The 20,311-nt window shown below is 41.4% G+C and overlaps 1 protein-coding gene across 1 annotated transcript in view; it reads right to left on the minus strand.

The window, feature by feature from the left end:
- The window catches only part of TANGO6 (transport and golgi organization 6 homolog (Drosophila)), a 184,746-nt gene extending 172,483 nt beyond the window's left edge, over window positions 1-12,263 (minus strand). Inside the window, exons 1-3 of the mRNA XM_008567049.1 lie at window positions 11,744-12,263; window positions 9,099-9,215; window positions 7,156-7,297 (exon numbers count right to left, since the gene is read on the minus strand). Coding sequence (XP_008565271.1) covers window positions 7,156-7,297; window positions 9,099-9,215; window positions 11,744-12,154 — 670 coding nt within the window. The 5' untranslated portion in view covers window positions 12,155-12,263. The remainder of the gene's footprint in view (window positions 1-7,155; window positions 7,298-9,098; window positions 9,216-11,743) is intronic.
- Window positions 12,264-20,311: the final 8,048 nt, after the last annotated feature.

Here is a 20,311-nt window from a genome sequence, read left to right on the forward strand (position 1 = left end):
CACGGAAAAAGACAAAAGAAAAAAAAAAAAAAAAAAAAAAAGAAAAATCCACAGAGACAGAAAATAGATTAGTACTTACCAGGGGCTGGAAGGAGGGGAGAATGGGGAGTGGTGATTGCTAATGAGTATGAGTTTTCTTATGAGTGGGTTGGAGTGGTGATGAAAATGTTCTGGAATTAGATATTGGTGATGGTTGCACAACTTTGTGAATAAACTAAAAAACCACTGAATTGTATTCTTTAAAAAAGTGAATTTTATGGTATATGAATAACATCTCAAAAAAGAAATCACCAGGCATTCAAAGAAGCAAGAAGATAATGACCTGTAGTCAAGAGAAAGAAATCAACAGAACAGACCAAAAAAACAGAGATGACAGAATTATAGATAAGGACATTAAAACAACTATTAAAATTTATTTCATCAAGATTGTATTAGTCCGTTTCTGTTGCTTACAACAAAATACAGGGAACTGGGTAATTAATAAGAATATGAAATGTATTGCTTACAGTTTCTGAGGCTAGGAAGTCCAAAGTCCAGGGAACACATCTGGTAAAGGCTTTTTTTGGTGCTGATTTCAGTGTGATACACTGCCCAATTGTGGAGCAGAGAGAGCAAGAGATACCAACCTCCTCATTCACTCTCTTTTTAAAGCCCTCATAACCACGCCCATGACCACCATTTTTAATCCATTCATTATGGCATGGTCCTGCAATCTAATCACCTTTTCAAGACCCCAGCTTTCAATTACCATAATAGGATTTTCCACCTTCGTAACACTGTCACAGTGGGGGTCAAGTTTTAGGGGGACATTCAACCCAAAGTAAAGGTCAAGGGTTCAGATCTCCATACCAGCCAGGTGCCCCCAAAATAACCCCCAAACAAACAAATAAAAAATTTATTTCATATTTTCAAAAAGTTAAAGGAAAGAATGATCATAATGAGAAGAGAAATGAAAGATATAAAAAAAGACCCAAGTTGAACCTATAGTAATGAAAAATAAAATATCTGAAATAAAAAATGTACTGGGCTGGCCAGTTAGGTCAGTTGGTTAGAGTGTAGCCTTGTAACACCAAGGTCAAGGGTTCGATTCCCCATACTGGCCAGCACCACCCCCCACCCCCCAAAAAAGATAATGTCTGAGAAATTTCTAAATATGGTAAAAATGGGCCGGCCCGGTGGTGCACTGGAGAGTGCGCCACTTGGGAGTGCGGCAGCGCTCCCGCCGAGGGTTCGGATCCCATGTGGAGACCGGTTCCCACTCACTGGCTGAGCGTGGTGCGGGCGCAACACCGAGGGTTGCGATCCCGTTAGCGGTCAGTAAAAAAGACAAAAAGGAAAAAAAAATAAAAACAAAAAAAAATAAATATGGTAAAAACTATAAACCTACGGCTCCGAGAAACTCAAGAAACCATAAGCAGAAGAAACATGAAGAGGGCCGGCCCATGGCTCACTCAGTAGAGTGCGGTGCTGATAACACCAAGTCAAGGGTTAAGATCCCCTCACCAGTCATCTTTTTTTAAAAAAAGAAGAAACATGAAGAAAACTACACCACATCAAGGCAGATCATAATCAAATTTCTAAAAACTAGCAATATGAGGAAAATGTTAAAAGCAGCCAGAAAAAAAGGTATATCATGTACAGAGGAACAAATATAGAATGACAGCAGAATTCTTCTCAGAAGTCATGCGAGTCTGAAGACAATAGAGTGACATCTTCAAAGTACTATAAGAAAAAATCCTACAGGGCCGGCCCGTGGCTCACTCGGTAGAGTGCGGTGATGATAACACCAAGGCCCCGGGTTCGGATCCCATATAGGGATGGCTGGTTTGCTCACTGGCTGAGCGTGGTGCTGACAACACCAAGTCAAGGGTTAGGATCCCCTTACCGGTCATCTTTTAAAAAAAAAAGAAAAAATCCTACAGCCTCTAGAGCCAGCTCCAGCACCACTGGTGGAGCATGGGCCTGCTCTTCACTGAGTCACTACAGAACTAGATCCACTTTCGTCTTTATAGCCAGCACAAGCGCCAAGAATTCAACCTAGAATTCTGTACCCAGCAAAAATATCTTTCAAAAAGGAAGGTGATGGGCTGGCCAGTTAGCTCACTGGGAAGAGTGTGGTTCTGATAACACCAAGGTCAAGGGTTCGAATCCCTGTACCAGCCAGCCATTAAAAAAAAGAAAAAAAAGTAAGGTGAAGGGCCGGCCCGGTGGCGCAATGGAGAGTGCGCCTTTTGGGAGCGCAGTGGCGCTCCCGCCGAGGGTTCGGATCCCATGTGGAGACCGGTTCCCGCTCACTGGCTGAGCGTGGTGCGGGCGCAACACTGAGGGTTGCGATCCCGTTGCCGGTCCCAGTACGGACGCGACACCGAGGGTTGCGATCCCGTTACCGGTCAGTAAAAAAGACAAAAAAAAGGGGAAAAAAAAGAGAGAGAGAACTGTCGTAAGGTGAAGTAAAGATTTTTTCTGACAAACAAACGCAAAAAGAATTGCTAGCAGACCTACACTATAAGAAATGTTAAAGAAAGTTCAGGCAGGGGGCCAGCCCGTGGCTCACTTGGGAGAGTGTGGTGCTGATAACACCAAGGCCACAGGTTGGGATCCCTATACAGGGATGGCCAGTTAGCTCACTTGGGAGAGTGCAGTGCTGACAATACCAAGTTAAGGGTTAAGATCCCCTTGCTGGTCATCTTTAAAAAAAAAAAAAAAAAAAAAAAAAAAGAAAGTTCAGGCAGAAGAAAATTAAATTTGGATTGAAATTTAAATCTACACAAAGAAATGAAGAGCACCAGAAATGGCAAATATGTGGGTAAATATAAACTGCCTTGAACCATTTTGGGGAAGAAACAAGATATAAATAGATAAGAAATAAACACAATCACAAGTAGAGGGAAAAAAAACTCATAGGAAAATTAGGTTCTAATTTTCTTTCTTTCTTTCTTTTTTTTTTTTTTTTTGGTGGCTAGCTGGGCAAGGATCCAAACCCTTGACCTTAGTATTATCAACATGGCATTCTAACCAACTGAGTTAAGCATCCAGCACTCTAATTTTTTTTTTTTTTTTGTCCTTTTTGAGACCGGCTGAACGGCGCTCAACCCGCGGCGGGAGCGCTGCTGCGCTCCCAGCGCCGCACTCTCCCGAGTGCGCCACGGGCTCGGCCCCAGCACTCTAATTTTCTTATGGCAGCTCTCCAATCTGCATGCCCTTGGGTAAAATCTAACCCTTCTACAGAAAAGAAGATGCAAAGACCCATTTGTCTATGACAACTCCTCTCAGATTTCACATTTCATTGGCCCTAAAAGTCACTACAGGCAGAACTGAAGGTAGGCAACGTTACAGCCACTCTAGACTAATCTACCAATGTCTGCCAACCACACTGACCTCACTTTTGTCTTATAGGACCAAGATATATTTATCATGCCAGGGCTGGCTGGTTAACTCAGTTGGTTAGAGTATGGTTGGATCCCCTTACCAGCCAACTGCTAAAATTTAAAAAAAAATAAAGAAAAATAAAAACATTTATCATGCGAGAAATGGAAAGTCAAGATTGATTCTTCTTTTTTTTTCCTTCCCCATACATCCAGCGCTTCATTAAGTTCTGGCAAATCTCCTACTTTAATATCTCTCGAATCCATTCATTTGCTTCCATTTTCATCCACATTAATCCAAGCCACCATGATCTCTCAGATGATCACTTCTAAACTGATCTCCTGGCTTTAAACTTACCAATCCATTCTTCATAATACATCCAAATAGATTTTTCTAAAATGTAGAGTTGGTCATGTCTCTCCTTTTCAAAACCTTTCAATGGTTTCTCATTGCCCTCAGAATAAATTTGAAAATCCTGAATGAGGCCTGTAAGGCCTCCCTGGTATAGCCCTTGCCCACCTCTCCATCCTCATCTCACACCACTCCCCCTCCACTCTCAACTCGCTGCTCTACACATACTGTGATTTCCTCAAAAACAATATGCTCTTTCCTACTTAGGTTCCTTCATACATACTATTTTCTCTGCCTATAATCCTCTTCCCTCACTCTTTAGCTAGTCAATTCCAATTCGGCCTTCAGGGCTCACTTTAAATGCCATTTCCATCAAAAAGTCACTAAATTTATGGTAATTTGTTACAGCAACAATAGGAAACTAATAGGCATAGGATGAAGGAGATAAGGGACTAAACACAAAAGAAAGGCAAAGAAATCATGGGGATAAAAGTGAAGGGAAATATAGGATGACAGCTGAGTAAAAGGTTGAACAGGTCCAGATTAGAGCAGGTCAAAAGACTCAGAGAGAGATGACTCCAAGAAGATAAAACTGATAGAATATCAGATGTATTTGAATGTATTAAAAGGAGAGGTACCAGCACGTTGGGGCCTGCCTGGGAACTGGAGGCTTGGATCCAGGGACTGGACTCCACTCCCACTTCCACACAAACTGTGTCAGTGCCTTGGGGCCTGCCCAGGGACCCAAAGCTTGTAGAAGGGGACTAGACCTCTCTTCCACAACCAGGCACACCATGCCAGCACCTCAGGGCCCATCCTGGGACCCAAGGCATGGAGAAGGGGACTGGACCACCCTCCCACAATGAGGCACATCATGCCAGTGCCTCGGGGCGTGCCCAGGGTCCAGAGGCATGGAGAAGGGGACCAGACCCTCCTCCCACAACCAGGTAAGCCACGCCAGCACCTCGGGGCCTGCCCAGAGGCCCAGGGCATGGAGAAGGGGACCAGACTGCCCTCCTACAACCAAGCACACTGTGCCAGCACTTCAGGGCATGCCCTGGGACCTGAGACTTGGAGAAGGGGACTGGACCCTCCTCCTACAACCAGGCACACCGTGCCAGCACCTTGGGGCCTGCCCAGGGACCTGAGGCATGGAGAAGGGAACCAGACCACCCTCTTTCAACAAGGTACACCATGCCAGCACCTCAGGGCCCACCTAGGGACCCAGGGCATGGAGAAGGGGACCAGACCCTCCTCCCACAACCAGGCAAATGGAGCCAGCACCTTAGGGCCCACCTAGGGACCAGAGGCATGGAGAAGGGGACCAGACACACCCCACAATCAGGCACACTGCCAGCACCAAGGAGCATGCCAAAAACATCACCTCCTTTTGGTAGCCCACCACAGCCACCACAATAACCATGGCTGTCGTGAAAGTGGCTAGACGCCACAACCACCACGCAGGTGGTCTGCCAACCAGTGGAGTGCATTGACACAAGGAGAGTCACCAGCAGAGACAAAGAAAAGAAGAGGATGTCTCTCTCCACAAAGCTCATTTCAGAGTGACAGAAGAAGCATCTGCTCTAAGATAATATTGGGGGACCTGATCATACCTCTCAGCATTGGACATATCAGCTAGGCAACAAATCAACAGAATAACCATTATTCTTTCAGAAGGAGAGAAGTAATCTAGGGTAATTAGAGGGGGGAGGAGGGAGGGAATGGGGGAAGAGGAGAGATTGGACAAGAGGCATAAAGAATAATTATGATTTGGGGCCGAACCCGTGGCGCACTCGGGAGAGTGCGGCGCTGGGAGCGCAGCAGTGCTCCCGACGCAGGTTTGGATCCTATACAGGGATGACCAGTGCACTCACAGCGCTCACTGGCTGAGCGCGGTACGGCCAGTCTCAAAAAGGACAAAAAAAAAAAAAGAATAATTATGATTTGTAACAATATATACGCTAGTAACATTGATTTGATCAACATATCTAAATGTTCAACCCAAAAAATATGTATAATCGATTTTGATTCAATAAATAAATTTTAAAAATTAATAAATAAAAATAAATGTACTGAGGAATAAAAAATAAATAAAATAAAAGGAGAGGTAAAGAAGGGAGAGTTTGAAAATAAATTAGTGATAAGTTCATAGAAAATTAAGCAGACAAACAATATTAACTCCAAAAAGCACAAAAGGTTGTGTAATATAAAAGTAATCATAATACACAACATAGCTCAGGTGTAAATAACAATTAAATACTTTGAATAATATAAACACTGAATATTGATCTAACCAAAATTAAGATATATCTATGTTAAGGATAGTAGGATGGGAAGTATGCTTGAGGGAATAATGGCAGGGTTGTGAAAGAGAACAAAATCCTCTTCCACACACAGCAAGAAGCTGACATAAGATGCCTGGAACTGAAAAATTAAGAAGTTGCTGTATAAACAGTATAGTTAGAAATATAGAGGTAACGGGGCCGGCCCGTGGCTCACTCAGGAGAGTGCGGTGCTGATAACACCAAGGCCCTGGGTTTGGATCCCACATAGGGATGGCCGGTTCGCTCACTGGCTGAGCGTGGTGCTGACAACACCAAGTCAAGGGTTAAGATCCCCTTACCGGTCATCTTTAAAAAAAAAAAAAAAGAAAGAAATATAGAGGTAAGGGCCGGCCTGTGGCTCACTTGGGAGAGTGTGGTGCTGACAACACCAAGTCAGGGGTTAAGATCCCCTTACTGGTCATCTTTTAAAAAAAGAAAAGAAAAAAGAAATATAGAGGTAAATACCAGAAGAAACACTTTATAGGAGTTCAAAGTGGTTGCTTTTGGAGATGGGAAATTGATTAAAATTTCCTAAGGACTGTTATTTTTCACCATAAGCCTTGTAAAGCTATTTGACTTTATAAATTATGTACATCCATAATTTTGTTTAAAAAATAAAACAAAAAATATAAATTAAAAACCACTACCATGCTTAGCCTGAAAATTAACTTTTTTTTCTATTAATGAAGACTTAATATAATTGGGAAAATGATTCTAAAACTTTATCCCAAAGTTTGCATCTCAAAGGTATCTCTTGCTTCAAGAGAACTATTTTGTATTTCACATTTTTAGGGTTTTTATTTCAACTTGATGTGCAATGTTTTCCTCTGATATTATAAATTATTTGAAATGGTTTAATATTATTCAACAACGTGAGCAGCATATCACGACTGTTTTAGAAAATGGCAAGAGAATGACAGAAGAAGCATCCATTTGTTTCTATGGAAAAGAACCTCATTAGGGGCCTCCAAGTTTAACCTCCCCAATCTCCATACGAATTTAGTTTAGTATCAGTTAGATTTTAAAGGTAAATGCTAAAAAACCAATAATTCACCTCAGACTCTAACTCAAATGGAAACGGATACCAAAGTAGCAGAAACATTTCATTTCTTACCACCTGCTCCTTCCAAAATGCCCCGGACCACTGCCTGCACACCACTGGGTCTCATCAACCTTTCAGAGAGCATCTGCCCACAGAGACGCCGGAGCCAAGCTGGGGCCTGACACCTAAGCTGTGTCTTCACATCTGTGCAGGGCTGAAAAAAGGAAAGGGAAGGTATGAATTCCAAATGTCAATGAAATAGATACAACTTTTTTTTTAAGTACTAGGTCATACTGACAATTAACAGTATGCTATACAGACTTCAAAAGAGCAACAGTGTTTCCTTAAAAAAAAAAAAAGACTGTTCTTTACAAAACCTTCTTTGGCATTACTTTTAAGAAAGTTGAAATACAGTGAAATATCAAGTGAAATTTCAAAACCAGAGAAAGACAAACATGCCAGTAAATAGAATGTAGATCTTGATAACACAATGTAAATGCAACCACTTCTTTTTTTTTTTTTGTCCTTTTTTTTGAGACCGGCTGCACCGCGCTCAGCCAGTGAGCGCACCGGTCATCCCCATATAGGATCCGAACCTGCGGCGGGAGCACTGCTGCGCCCCCAGCGTGGAACTCTCCCGAGTGCGCCACGGGCTTGGCCCGAAATGCAACCATTTCTGAATGCAGTCCTTCCAATCAAATCTACCTTCCAAAGAAGATTCTCATAATATTATCCACCACTAAGAGGAGTGTTCACAGAAGTGAGGGAGCTCTCTTGCCCTTGCCTATGTGGTCCTAGCTACTCTCTGATTCCTGCAACACAGCACTTTCAAGAAAGAATTGGATTTCTTCAAGCGTTCCTTTTTGAGAGCTCTGTGGAGCCACCATGAACAAAACAGTCTTGATGTCACTTATTTTGGGCTAGAACATCAAAGTTGTTGCTACCAATCATTGCACTTAACTATATGAACATCAAAATTAGTTGCAGAAATATTTAATCCTAACTAGCCTGTCCTCTCTTTTTTTTAAGGAGGATTAATAATTACCATTTATTGAGGGGTTATTATGTACCAGGCACTATGCTAAGTACCTCGCACATAATCTCAGAAGAAACTTACAAGGAAGGCACTGCTATTATCCCCATTTAATGTGTAAGGAAACTGAGGAATGGAAAGGTTTATAAATTCATACATCTGCACACTGGGGTTAATCAAGACGTGCCTCACCCAAGGGACTCTGCTTTCCACCACTCTCTTATAATGTATTTGGTTTAATATGGCAAACTGTGGACTCATTCACAGAAACAGAGTATGAGGCCAGAGAGGACTGATGGAAGGCTATTGTAATATTCTAGGGATGAGATGAAAATGACTTCCACTAGATTTCTCTGTAGCCAGCTTCAGCTGGTCCTTATTCCTGACCTATGGCCAATTCCAGTTAGATTCTCATAACTAAAATTAGACAGTTCCATCTACATTATCAAATTAAATCATTTCAGATAAATAATTATTTTTCGGGGGAAAAAGAAACAATCTTATGCCTAGCAGAATATATACTATTATGTGTTTCAAACAATGGAGCTAAGAATAGAACCAATAATAGCTCTAGTTTTAATTTCTTGACTTCAAATACTCCATTCAAAGGATTAAGTGTCCAAATACTTCTGTCAAAGGAAAATATTCTCAAACAGCCAAATTTTAGTTTTAAAAAAATCCAGTTTCAGAATGAATAAAATATATTTCATACAAAATGGCCATAACTCTTAAAAAAAAAAAGTGATCACAATATTCTTAGAAAAAGTGTTCATCATTCCATTAAAGAAAAGGTCTTTTAAATTACCCTAAGGGTCAGTGTCACTTAGTTTTATAAGTATTATTTAATGATCTAAGAGATGAAATAAGGCTCAACTGGATTGTTAAACAGGGAACTAAAGTCATCTAATTTTCCAAGAGAAGAGGACAGCATACCACACATCATCATTAATGATTCATCCACAGAGTCCCCAGGCCTGAATACCTGGAGTGGTCCTCCCTGGAGGATAAGTAATTCCCGGACTGCTAATGGTTGATACACTTGATCCAAGATGTCTCTCAAGAACCCCCTGGATAGGGTTCTTTCCTCTTCGGTTAAAACCTAAAAGAAATATGCACTTGGCTTTAGTGGAATACAAACCAGGCAGACAATAGAAGTTTTTTTTTTTAAAAGATGACCGGTAAGGGGATCTTAACCCTTGATTTGGTGTTGTCAGCACCACGCTCAACCAATGAGCTAACCGGCCATCCCTATATGGGATCCGAACCCACGGCCTTGGTGTTATCAGCACCACACTCTCCCGAGTGAGCTATGGGCCGGCCCAACAATAAAAGTTTTTTTAATACTGAACAAAGATACCTGTAATGGGGATTGGTGGGTTAGCTCACTTGGTTACAGCACAGTGCTGGTAACACCAAGGTCAAGGATTTGGAACCCAATACTGGCCAGCCACCAAAAATAAATAAATAAATTAGGATACTTGTAAAGGGAGAAGGAAGGCTTCTAAGCCCTCTTGATTTCCTTCTACATGGAGGAAGCTGTACTACTAAAACACTCTTGGCCATCTCTCCACCCCTCATTCACTCTACTTCTGGGCTAGAGATGTGACTTATTTTATTGGTGAGTGAGGAATAAACTCACTTATTGGCCAGTTTTGCCATGCTCTGCTTAGCTTGTTCCTCTTCTGTCTTTTGGGAGTGAACATTCTGTTCTGCTCTTCCTTGCTGTGTATTTTACGGAGGCATATTCCCTTCCATGGGGCAGAAGCCAGTGCTCTTTAAACAGCGTGAGCAGTAATTGCATCTAATTCTGGAGTGCAGTGTTAGGAAGATTTGTCTCCATCTATAAGCTACATCCTCCAACTTTGCCTTTATAAGCAATAGAGGTGACATTTTGACTTTCCACCCCTCTCACTCTGTCAACTGTCTTTGAATTTATTCAGAACTTGGGCAGCAAAGAGGGGTGCTAATTGGGGGGCACCTTCAGCTCTAACAGTACTGTCCTCCTTTGGTAATTACTAGTCACAGTCAAACAGTCAGGGCCCTGCCCATTACCATTTTGCATACCATTAAGTATGGGTGCTACTTAGAGCAGCAGCTATGGATGGGACTTTGTCCAGCTTCCTAATGTACACCCACCATATTTACCCTTCTGTCAACTCCCTCTCCCAGCTTCCTATTTGGTTACTTCTGTGTGTTTCCCTTTTCTTTTCTCTCTCCTGCCTCACACCCCAAGGACACTGCTCAGCCTCAGTAATAGTAATAAGACCTGTCAACCCAGATCCCCCAGTCTCAGGGCAGTGCAGGCAGTAGGCACTGCTACAACTGTCAAGATGCATAATCCTGCAGGAAAGAGTAGGTGCTCTGCTCTCATAATATAAAGGCACTAGGGAGCTCCTAATTTCATGCCACTGCTTGGATGACAGTGACTTTTAGGCAAATGTTTTTGAACATAGGCAGGAGAGAGAATAGAAAAGAACAAACAGAAAAAGATGAGGAAGACCTAGAAAGGTGACAGAGAAATGAGGGCATTGTGAGACCTGGTGGTGGCTAAGGAATCACTTAGCCTATGAGCCACACCAACCCTCCATACACTTATATCTTAACAGCTTCTTGCTAGTTTCTATGCTGATGCCGTGTTCCTCCTATGGGAGGAGTAGTGGTCCCTACTATGTCATACTTGTAAGTCCTATCTCCCAAATTAGTGTGTGAGTTATGTGAAGAAAAGGACCACCATGTCTTATATTTCTGAAACCTCCACAGCAACTTCTGTAGTACAGGCACTCAACTGCTTACTGACTGACAGCAAAAAATAGGCCCATTCCCCAACACCTGATAAGAATGACGAGCATTGTTTGAGTTATGCAGTGTACCAGGTGCTCTACATACTTTACTTCTTTTAATCCGCTCAAGAACTTAAAGAAGGAGGTATGAATAGTTTATTTTTTTATTTTTTTTATTTTTTTTTTGTCTTTTGTCTTTTTCCGTGTCCGGCAACGGATCGCAACCCTCAGTGTTGCCCCCGTACCGGACCGGGGACCGGCAACGGGATCGCAACCCTCGGTGTTGCTCCCGCGCCTCGCTCAGCCAGTGAGTGGGAACCGGTCTGTATGTGGGATCCGAACCCTCGGCGGGAGTGCCACCGCGCTTCCCAAGCGGCGCACTATCCAGTGCGCCACCGGGCCGGCCCGAGGTATAAATAGTTTAATACTAATTCTAGTAGTAATTACTTTTTGATGAGTACTTCTGAGGATTGGGCTAGGTCCTTTATACACATTAACCTTAATTCTCACAACCACCCTCCAAGGCAAGTATTATTATACCCATTTTACAAAAGAAGAAATAGAGGCTCAAAGAAATAGCCTGCAATAGCTGTTCCACAAAATGACAAGGGACATATGGATGAAATGGACTATCCAGGTATGCAAAGGATCCAACAAATGAAATCTCCAACCCCCCCCCCAAAAGATTCATGTATCCACCAGATATGTTTTGGCATTCAATAAGAATTCTAGGTCTTTCAATAAGCCTGCTTCCAAAGAAATGACTTGTCTTTTTATAACAAGCACACACAAGTATATATACACACACACACTCACTCACTCTCTTTCTCTCTCAATGTATGTTTACCTCTTCCGCAGATGTTGGTGGTTTTCGTTTGGCAGGGCAGAATCCCAGCTGGCAAAGACCTGCAGCAATATCCCCAAAATGGCGGCAGAAAATCAAGCTCCCCAGAGATGCATGCTTAGCAACATTGAGAAGTACCTTGCAGGTGGTGTACAGTCTCCGGGTTGCATGGGGGGCAGCATCAAGACACACCAGATCTTGAACAACGGCACCAAACTCAGTCCTGTATCTCAAAGGGACTCCAACACCCGGCATGAGATAGGGGCAGACACCCAAGGTAACTACAAACTGCAAAACAGACTGGACAGTCTTCTGCTGTGAGATACTAAGTGTGTCAGGGCTCAGGGCAGGAGCAACTTCTGGAGTCCTAGGGTTGGGTTTACCTGGATTGAAATCAGCTGCAAGGTGGATCATGGTTTCCTTTAAGCACAATAGCAACAACAAGGTTTGCGAGGTAAAACTCCAAGTGACATCAACAGAATTTTGTGGCCATTCTACCTTATTAGCAACTTCATCTCTTAGGAGTTTCAATTTCTTCCACTGAGGATCCTTCAGAAACTTGTCCTCCAAAGCAGACAGGTTAGATTTTAAAGTAGCCAACAAGACATCTTGTTTTGTGATCTGCAGTGAACTTGAGCCTGAGCCTTTTGAAGAAAAAAAGGAGATTATATACAAGGAAAACAAATTGTACTTCCCTCATATGCCTTGCCCACTCCAGTTCATCCTCTGAGACCTAGCTAGGTCACTAGCTCTATGAACAAATAACGGAATATTTTGTGGCCATTAAATGATATTGAACATTATTTAATATGTTCATAACAGGCTGGCTGGTTAGCTCAGTTGGGTAGAGCTCAGCCTTATAACCTCAAGGTCATGGGTTTGGAACCCCATACCTGCCAGCTGCCAAAAAAAAGGAAAAAAAAGTTCAAAATATATTCTCATGTGAACAAAGAGTATAAAACACTAAGTGAGCAAAAAGTATGAACAGACAGTTTATATTGAAAGAAATGCAAATGGCCCTTAAACATAAAAATATGATCAATCTTGCTTATAATAAGAAAAAAGCAAATTAAAGCTATACAGAAATATCACTTCCCATCTATCAAACTGGCTTAAATCCAAAAGTTTCATAACACATTCTGTGGCAAGTCTGTAGGGAAACACACACTCTCATACATTATTGATAGGAACTAAACTGGTACATTCCTAAGGAGAGAAATTTGGCAATATCTAGCAAAATTACATAGACATTTTTACCTTTTGTCCCAACAATCCCAATTTTAGGACATAAGCAAAAATGCAAAATGACATATTCATAAGACTATTCATTGCATTACTTCTGGTATTAGCAAAAGACTTGAAACAACCTAAGTGTCCATTAATAGAGAACTGGTTAAATAAACCATGCAGCTGTAATAAGGGAAAGAGGAAGATTCTATGTACCACTATGTAGTGATCTCTAAGACACATTAAGTAAAAAAAAAAAAAAAAAAAGGAGGGGGGGGCCAGCCCGTGGCTCACTCGGGAGAGTGTGGTGCTGATAACACCAAGGACACGGGTTCAGATCCCATATAGGGATGGCCGATTAGCTCACTGGATGAGTGTGGTGCTGACAACACCAAGACAAGGGTTAAGATCCCCTTACCGGTCATCTTTTGTAAAAAAAAAAAAAAAAGGTGCAGAAGAATGTATATATAATGCTACCTTTTGTGTAAGAATGGAAGGGAATATGAAACCATATATTATTCACTTTTCTTTTCAAAAAAGCAGCAATGGAAGAATTATAAACTTCCTAAAATAAGTCATCTACAGAGAGAGGGAGAAAACAGGAGAGGGGACAGTGACATATATATCCACTTTTATAGTATTAGTTTTGGAACCCAGAGGATATTTTTCATAGATGAAAAAATTAAACCAAATTAAAATTCAAACCAATTCCTAAAAATCAAAAACAAATTAATGAACAAATGAACCTACTTCTATGCTCTGTGTCAAAGGTCGCCAAACTATGATCTACAGGCCAAATCTGGCCCACCACCTGTTTTCACAAATAAAATTTTACTGGAACACAGTCATGCCCATTTACTTACATATTGTCTCTAGCTGCTTTTGAGTTATGGTGGAAGAGTTGAATAGTTGCAATGGAGACCATATGAACCACAAAGCCCACAATATTTACTATCTGGTCCTTCAGAGAAAAAGTTTGCTGACCCCTACTCTATATCAAGTTAGCAGCATAATCACACAGAAAATTATTTTGATTTGAAATACAGAATTCTGTACATCTTGAAGACGAAAACAAACAAACAAAAACCCCTTAAACAGTGGGTTTGTAGCAGTAATGTAAGATTTGTTCTTTTAAAATATGTTATAGGGCTGACTGGTTAGTTCAGCTGGTTAGAGCTCAGTGTTACAACACCAAAGTCCAGCCAGCCACCAAAACCAAAAATACATGAATAAAATATTATATATGTGTGTGAGTATGTATGAATGTGTTATGATATATATGTATGGATATATATATGTAGATATATAAGTAAACAATTACATTAATTTCATTAGGAATCAATATTTTTAAATAAAAGAAACACAAATATATAATACAGGATAGAAGAACAGCTAGGTAGGCAAACATATAATCAAGCAATTATAGGGTATTAGTCCATTTCTGTTGCTTATAACAAAATACCTGGAACTGGGTGGTTTATAAAGAAAATGAAATTTATTGCTTACAGTTTTGGAGGCTGGGAAGTCCAAAGTCCAAGAAACACATCTGATGGTGGTGACAGTGACCCAGGGGTCTCACAATGCAAAATGGCAGAAGCAGAGAGAGAGAGACTAACCTCTCATGTGCTCTCCTTTTAAAGCCCTCAGAACCACGCCCCTAACCACCATTATTAGTCTATTCACTATGGCATGGTCCTACAACCTAATCACCTGTTCAAGGCCCCACCTTTCAATTACCATAATAGGATTTCCCACCCTTCCAACAGTCACAGTGGCAGCCAAGTTTCTAATACATAAAACTTGGGGGACACAATTCAAGCTTCATGAGTTTCAGGGGCACATTCAATCCACTACGTATAGTAAAATTTTAATTGTAGAATCAAGGTCATGGTAAAGGGTGTTCATTGTAAAAACCTCTTCGACTTTACTACAAGCTTCAAAATTTTCATAACAAAATGTTAAGGAAAAAACTTATACAACATAAAAACCCCATAATATTTCATTTGAATTGGAATTTCAGTAAGAACTCAGAATTTATTTTATTTTATTTTTTTCCTTTTTGTCTTTTTTACTGACCGGTAACGGGATCGCAACCCTCGGTGTCGCGCCCGTACCGTGGACCGGCAACGGGATTGCAACCCTCGGTGTTGCTCCCGCACTGCGCTCAGCCAGTGAGCGGGAACTGGTCTCCACATGGGATCCGACCCCTCGGCGGGAGCGCTGCCACACTCCCAAGCAGCACACTCTCCAGTGCGCCACCGGGCCGGCCCCAGAATTTATTTTCAATTTGTAAAAATCCACATATTTTCTAGCTCTAATCCTTGAAAAAGTATGGAAACAATGATTATTCCACGGGCAATAAATATCCTATGTCCATGTTATGGTCTCTACCCCTTTTCCTTAGAGAAAGTTGTTTCCAAGAATGAGGCAGGAAATGTATAACATGAGTATGGAACATCCTGTCATGCTTGAAAGCAAGGAAGCTATAAAAAACTACCAGGGTCATGTCAAAGAGCCCAAGAGCCAATTTGAAGTGGCTCCCACAAGCCAAAAATGGGTAAGTTGAGTATCAAGAATGATGAGTACAATAATTAAAACATGAAATATATAAACTATGATTCATAATAAAACAAAAAAGATTATTTCATCAGCTACCTTTGGAGGTTGCTAAGACACTTATCTTGAAACTCATCAACAAAGGGACAGTATAATCTTAACTGTACTAAAATATACATGTGTGTATGCATAGAAAAGGGTGTCTCAAAGTTTATGCCTCAAGGTATTGACATTAATGATCTCTGGATGCTAGGGTTACAGGTGATTTTTATATTTTTGCTTAATTATATTTTTAATTTTTTCTACAGTGAATATGTATTGTTTCTATACTAAAAGTTATTTTAAGGTTATAAAACAATATGTAGTATATGAGACCATTTTTGTAAAAAGGAAAAATATTTTCCAGATTGCTAGTAGTGGTAATCTCTGGGTAGTAATTAAGATAAATTCAATTTTCTTCTTTTGGCTTCTCTATATTTTTTAACCTTTACTATAGTAAACATTAACTACTTGTATAAAAAAAAGACGAACAATAATACTCTTCTTTGAAAATAATGAGAATCAGAAGAGTAAGAATTTTGCAATACTTCTCTAGGACTGTCCAGGGCAAGTGTTCTGACCACTGGCATGAATATCTGGGTTCCTCTAGCTAATGAAGGAAATGGGTGCTTTCATAGCTTGTTGCCACTAACCATTAAAATCAGTAACAAACCTCTAAGTGACTTCCTGTGACTTTATAGACCTTTGAACCCAAACATGGGACACAAAGAAAGTGATTTATTTATTTATTTAAAAGATGACCAGTGAGGGGATCTTAACCCTTGACTCGGTGTTGTCAGCACCACGCTCAGCCAGTGAGCAAACCGGCCATCCCTATATAGGGATCTGAACCTGGCCCTATATAGGGATCTGAACCCTTTCCCCTTGGTGTTATCAGTACCACACTCTCCCAAGTGAGCCACAGGCTGGCCCTAGGAAAGTGATTTAAAACAAAAGCTCTTAGTAGTTTTTCTTTTTTTTTAAAAAAAAAAAAGATGACCGGTAAGGGGATCTCAACCCTTGGCTTGGTGTTGTCAGCACCACGCTCAGCCAGTGAGCCAACCGGCCATCCCTATATAGGATCCGAACCCATGGCCTAGGTGTTATCAGCACCACACTCTTCCAAGTGAGCCACGGGCCAGCCCTTCTTAGCAGTTTTTCAAGAGCATCTGTAATAAGGTAGTCTTCTCTGCCCTCTACTGGTGATGAAGATAAAATCTACTTGAAAATAAATGGTAGCATTCACATAAAACAGCAGTTTTCTTTTCTTTTTTTTTTTTTTAAAAAAAAAGATGACCAGTAAGGGGATCTTAACCCTTGACTTGGTGTTGTCAGCACCACGCTGTACCAAGTGAGCTAACCGGCCATCCCTATATAGGGATCCGAACCGGTGGCCTTGGTGTTATCAGCATCACACTCTCCCAAGTGAGCCATGGGCCGGCCCCTAGGCAGCAGTTTTCAAGGTGGTATAAGGACCTGCACTTCCCCAGGGTTCCCAAGATCCTTCTAGGGGGTCTGCAAGGTCAAAATTATTTCATAATAATACTAAAACATTATGTGCCCTTTATACTGTCATTCTGTCATGAGTGTAGCTAGTATAAAAAGTTTATTGATATAAACTCAGATTCCATGTTGCAACAAAACTTTAAGAAATGACCTCTTGTTGAGTTTTAGTATGGCATAAAAGAAATCCTTCTTTTAGATTTTCTTCCTCTACTTCAATCAAAACAGCCTATCAAGGGCTGGTCCATGGCTCACTTGGGAGAGTGCAGTGCTGATAACACCAAGACCATGGGTTCGGATCCTACATAGGAATGGCCGGTTAGCTCAATGGTTGAGTGCGGCGCTGACAACACCAAGCCAAGGGTTAAGATTCCCTTACTGGTCATCTTTAAAAAAACAAAAACAAAAACAAAAACAAACCCAGCTTATCATGTCCAGACAAATAGGATATGTTAAAAATTAAAACAAAAATTAAAAATAAAAAACCTGTCATGAAAGAGTTAATGGAGAAGCAGACCGGAAAATCCAGCTGGCTTCTAATAAGCCAGACATTAAAGAGATTTGCAAAAATGTAAAACACCAGGCATGGCTCACTTGGGAGAGTGTGGTGCTGATAACACCAAGGCCACAGGTTCAGATCCCTATATAGGGATGGCCGGTTAGCTCACTGGGTGAGCGTGGTGCTGACAACACCAAGTCAAGGGTTAAGATCCCCTTAACGGTCATCTTAAAAAAAAAAAATGTAAAACACCACTACCCTCCCCAGTAAGTTATTTTATTTTGTAAAATATAGTTATTTTTAACTAAAAATTGCATTATGTTAACATGTAATGGTGGCCAGACCCCCTTCCCCCCAAATCACAAAAAGACATGTAATGGGCTTATCATTTTTTAAATAAATTAAATATTCTAAAGGTTTCTCTTAATTTAAAACCAATTTCTTTTTTTTTTTTCCTTTTTGTCTTTTTTCGTGTCCGGCAACGGATCGCAACCCTCAGTGTTGCGCCCGTACCGGACCGGGACTGGCAACGGGATCAACGGGATCACAACCCTCGGTGTTGCTCCCACACATCGCTCAGCCAGTGAGCGGGAACCGGTCTGTATGTGGGATCCGAACCCTCGGCAGTGCGCCACCGGGCCGGCCCAAAACCAATTTCTAATACAGTAAATATTGATACATATAGCCCACATAAAAACTCTCCAGGGCTGGCTGGTGAGCTCAAGTTGGTTAGAGGGCAGCCTTATAACACCAAGATACCAAGGTCACGGGTTTGAATACCCGATTCCCATACTGGCCAGCGCCAAAAAAAAAAAAAAAAGCTCTTTGAAGTCCTGAACATTTTTTTTTTTTTTTTTTTAAGATGACCGGTAAGGGGATCTTAACCCTTGACTTGGTGTTGTCAGCACCACGCTCACCCAGTGAGCCAACCGGCCATCCCTATATGGGATCCGAACCCAGGGCCTTGGTGTTATCAGCACCGCACTCTTCCCGAGTGAGCCACGGGCCGGCCCCGTCCTGGACATTTTTTAAGAGCGTCAGAGTCCTGAAACAAGAAAGTTTGAGAACCACTGCCTTAAAACAATGTTTTTCAAATTTCAGTCACATACCACTTCCATGATTTTTGCCATTTATCTGAGTCCCAGCTGTAGTGTTATTCATTTACTTAAATTAAATCATTTTTAAAAATTGTGAAGTGGCAGAACCTGGATTTTGGCTCCAAAACCCAAGCCTGTGATCACTTCACTACACTATTCAACCTCAAAACTTTTCTCTAATACCATCTACAACCATCCCTCTTGCACTTTGGGAAATGCTGCCCTCATGAACAGCATTATCTATTCTTCCCAATCACCCATTTAAATGTCTAGGCTTTGTGACATTTAAAGCAGACCCCATGATTTATGTGGTACTTTTTATTAAGTTCAAAGTGCAAAGCAATATGGCATGCAAGATTAAGTGTGACACAGCTTCACTAATTATAAATTGGGATTTTCAGCTCCTTCTCTCCCATGTAATTCAAATTTAATGACAAAATTCAGGGAATCTATATTTAGTGTGGAATGTTACTTTTTTTAGGAAAACTCTCGCTGTGATGGCCTCCCTTTTTTATAAACAAAACTTCACTAACATTTACAAACACCTTTCTCGTTTGTAAAATTTTGTTGGCTGGATGGTACAGTGATCCATAACCTCAGACCTTGGTGTTACTAACACCATGAGCTAACCAGCCAGCCCTAATCTATTTTCCACCCAGTAGTATGAGTGGCCTGTTTAAATGGAATTTTTTTTTTTTTTGGTGGCTGGCCTATTTGGGGATCTGAACCCTTGACCTTGGTATTACAACACTGGGCTCTAAACAACTGAGCTGACCAGCCAACCCCAACAAATGCCTTTCAAAGCCTGCTTAACACAATTCATAACATTATTTTTATTTGCCCCTTGGTTGAGAACAGAAATGGAGGGCAGGGGAAGAGAAAATGCTTAATGTGGCAGAACCTGTGATCGCTCAAAAGAAAAAGACTGTTGCTAGGGCTGGCCCGTGGCTCACTTGGGAGAGTGTGGTGCTGGTAACACCAAGGCCACGGGTTCGGATCCCTATATAGGGATGGCTGGTTAGCTCACTTGGGAGAGTGTGGTGCTGACAACACGAAGTCAAGGGTTAAGATCCCCTGACCAGACATCTTTAAAAAAAAAAAAGAAAGAAAAAGACTGTTACTATCTTCCTTTTTGTCTGTAATTCCCACCTAGCCTCAACTCCTCTTCTTCCTGTGGCCTTCCTTGACAGCCCCACCCCTGGCTAACTCCTCCTCTCAATTGCCATGTGTAATTGGAATAATTATATGGATAGCACCACCTCTCCAAAAAGACAAAATGATTGAAAGCAAAAGCTGTTATATATTTTTGTGGGCCGGCCCGTGGCTCACTCGGGAGAGTGCGGTGCTGATGACACCAAGGCCCCGGGTTCGGATCCCATATAGGGATGGCCGGTTCACTCACTGGCTGAGTGTGGTGCTGACAACACCAAGTCAAGGGTTAAGATCCCCTTACCGGTCATCTTTTAAAAAAAAAAATATATATATATATATATATTTTTTTTTTTAAAAGATGACCGGTAAGGGGATCTTAACCCTTGACTTGGTGTTGTCAGCACCACACTCAGCCAGTGAGTGAACCGGCCATCCCTATATGGGATCCGAACCCGGGGCCTTGGTGTCATCAGCACCGCACTCTCCCGAGTGAGCCAC

The sequence above is a fragment of the Galeopterus variegatus genome, unplaced genomic scaffold, assembly GCF_000696425.1.
Source record: "Galeopterus variegatus unplaced genomic scaffold, G_variegatus-3.0.2 Scaffold18, whole genome shotgun sequence".
Lineage (NCBI taxonomy): Eukaryota > Metazoa > Chordata > Mammalia > Dermoptera > Cynocephalidae > Galeopterus > Galeopterus variegatus.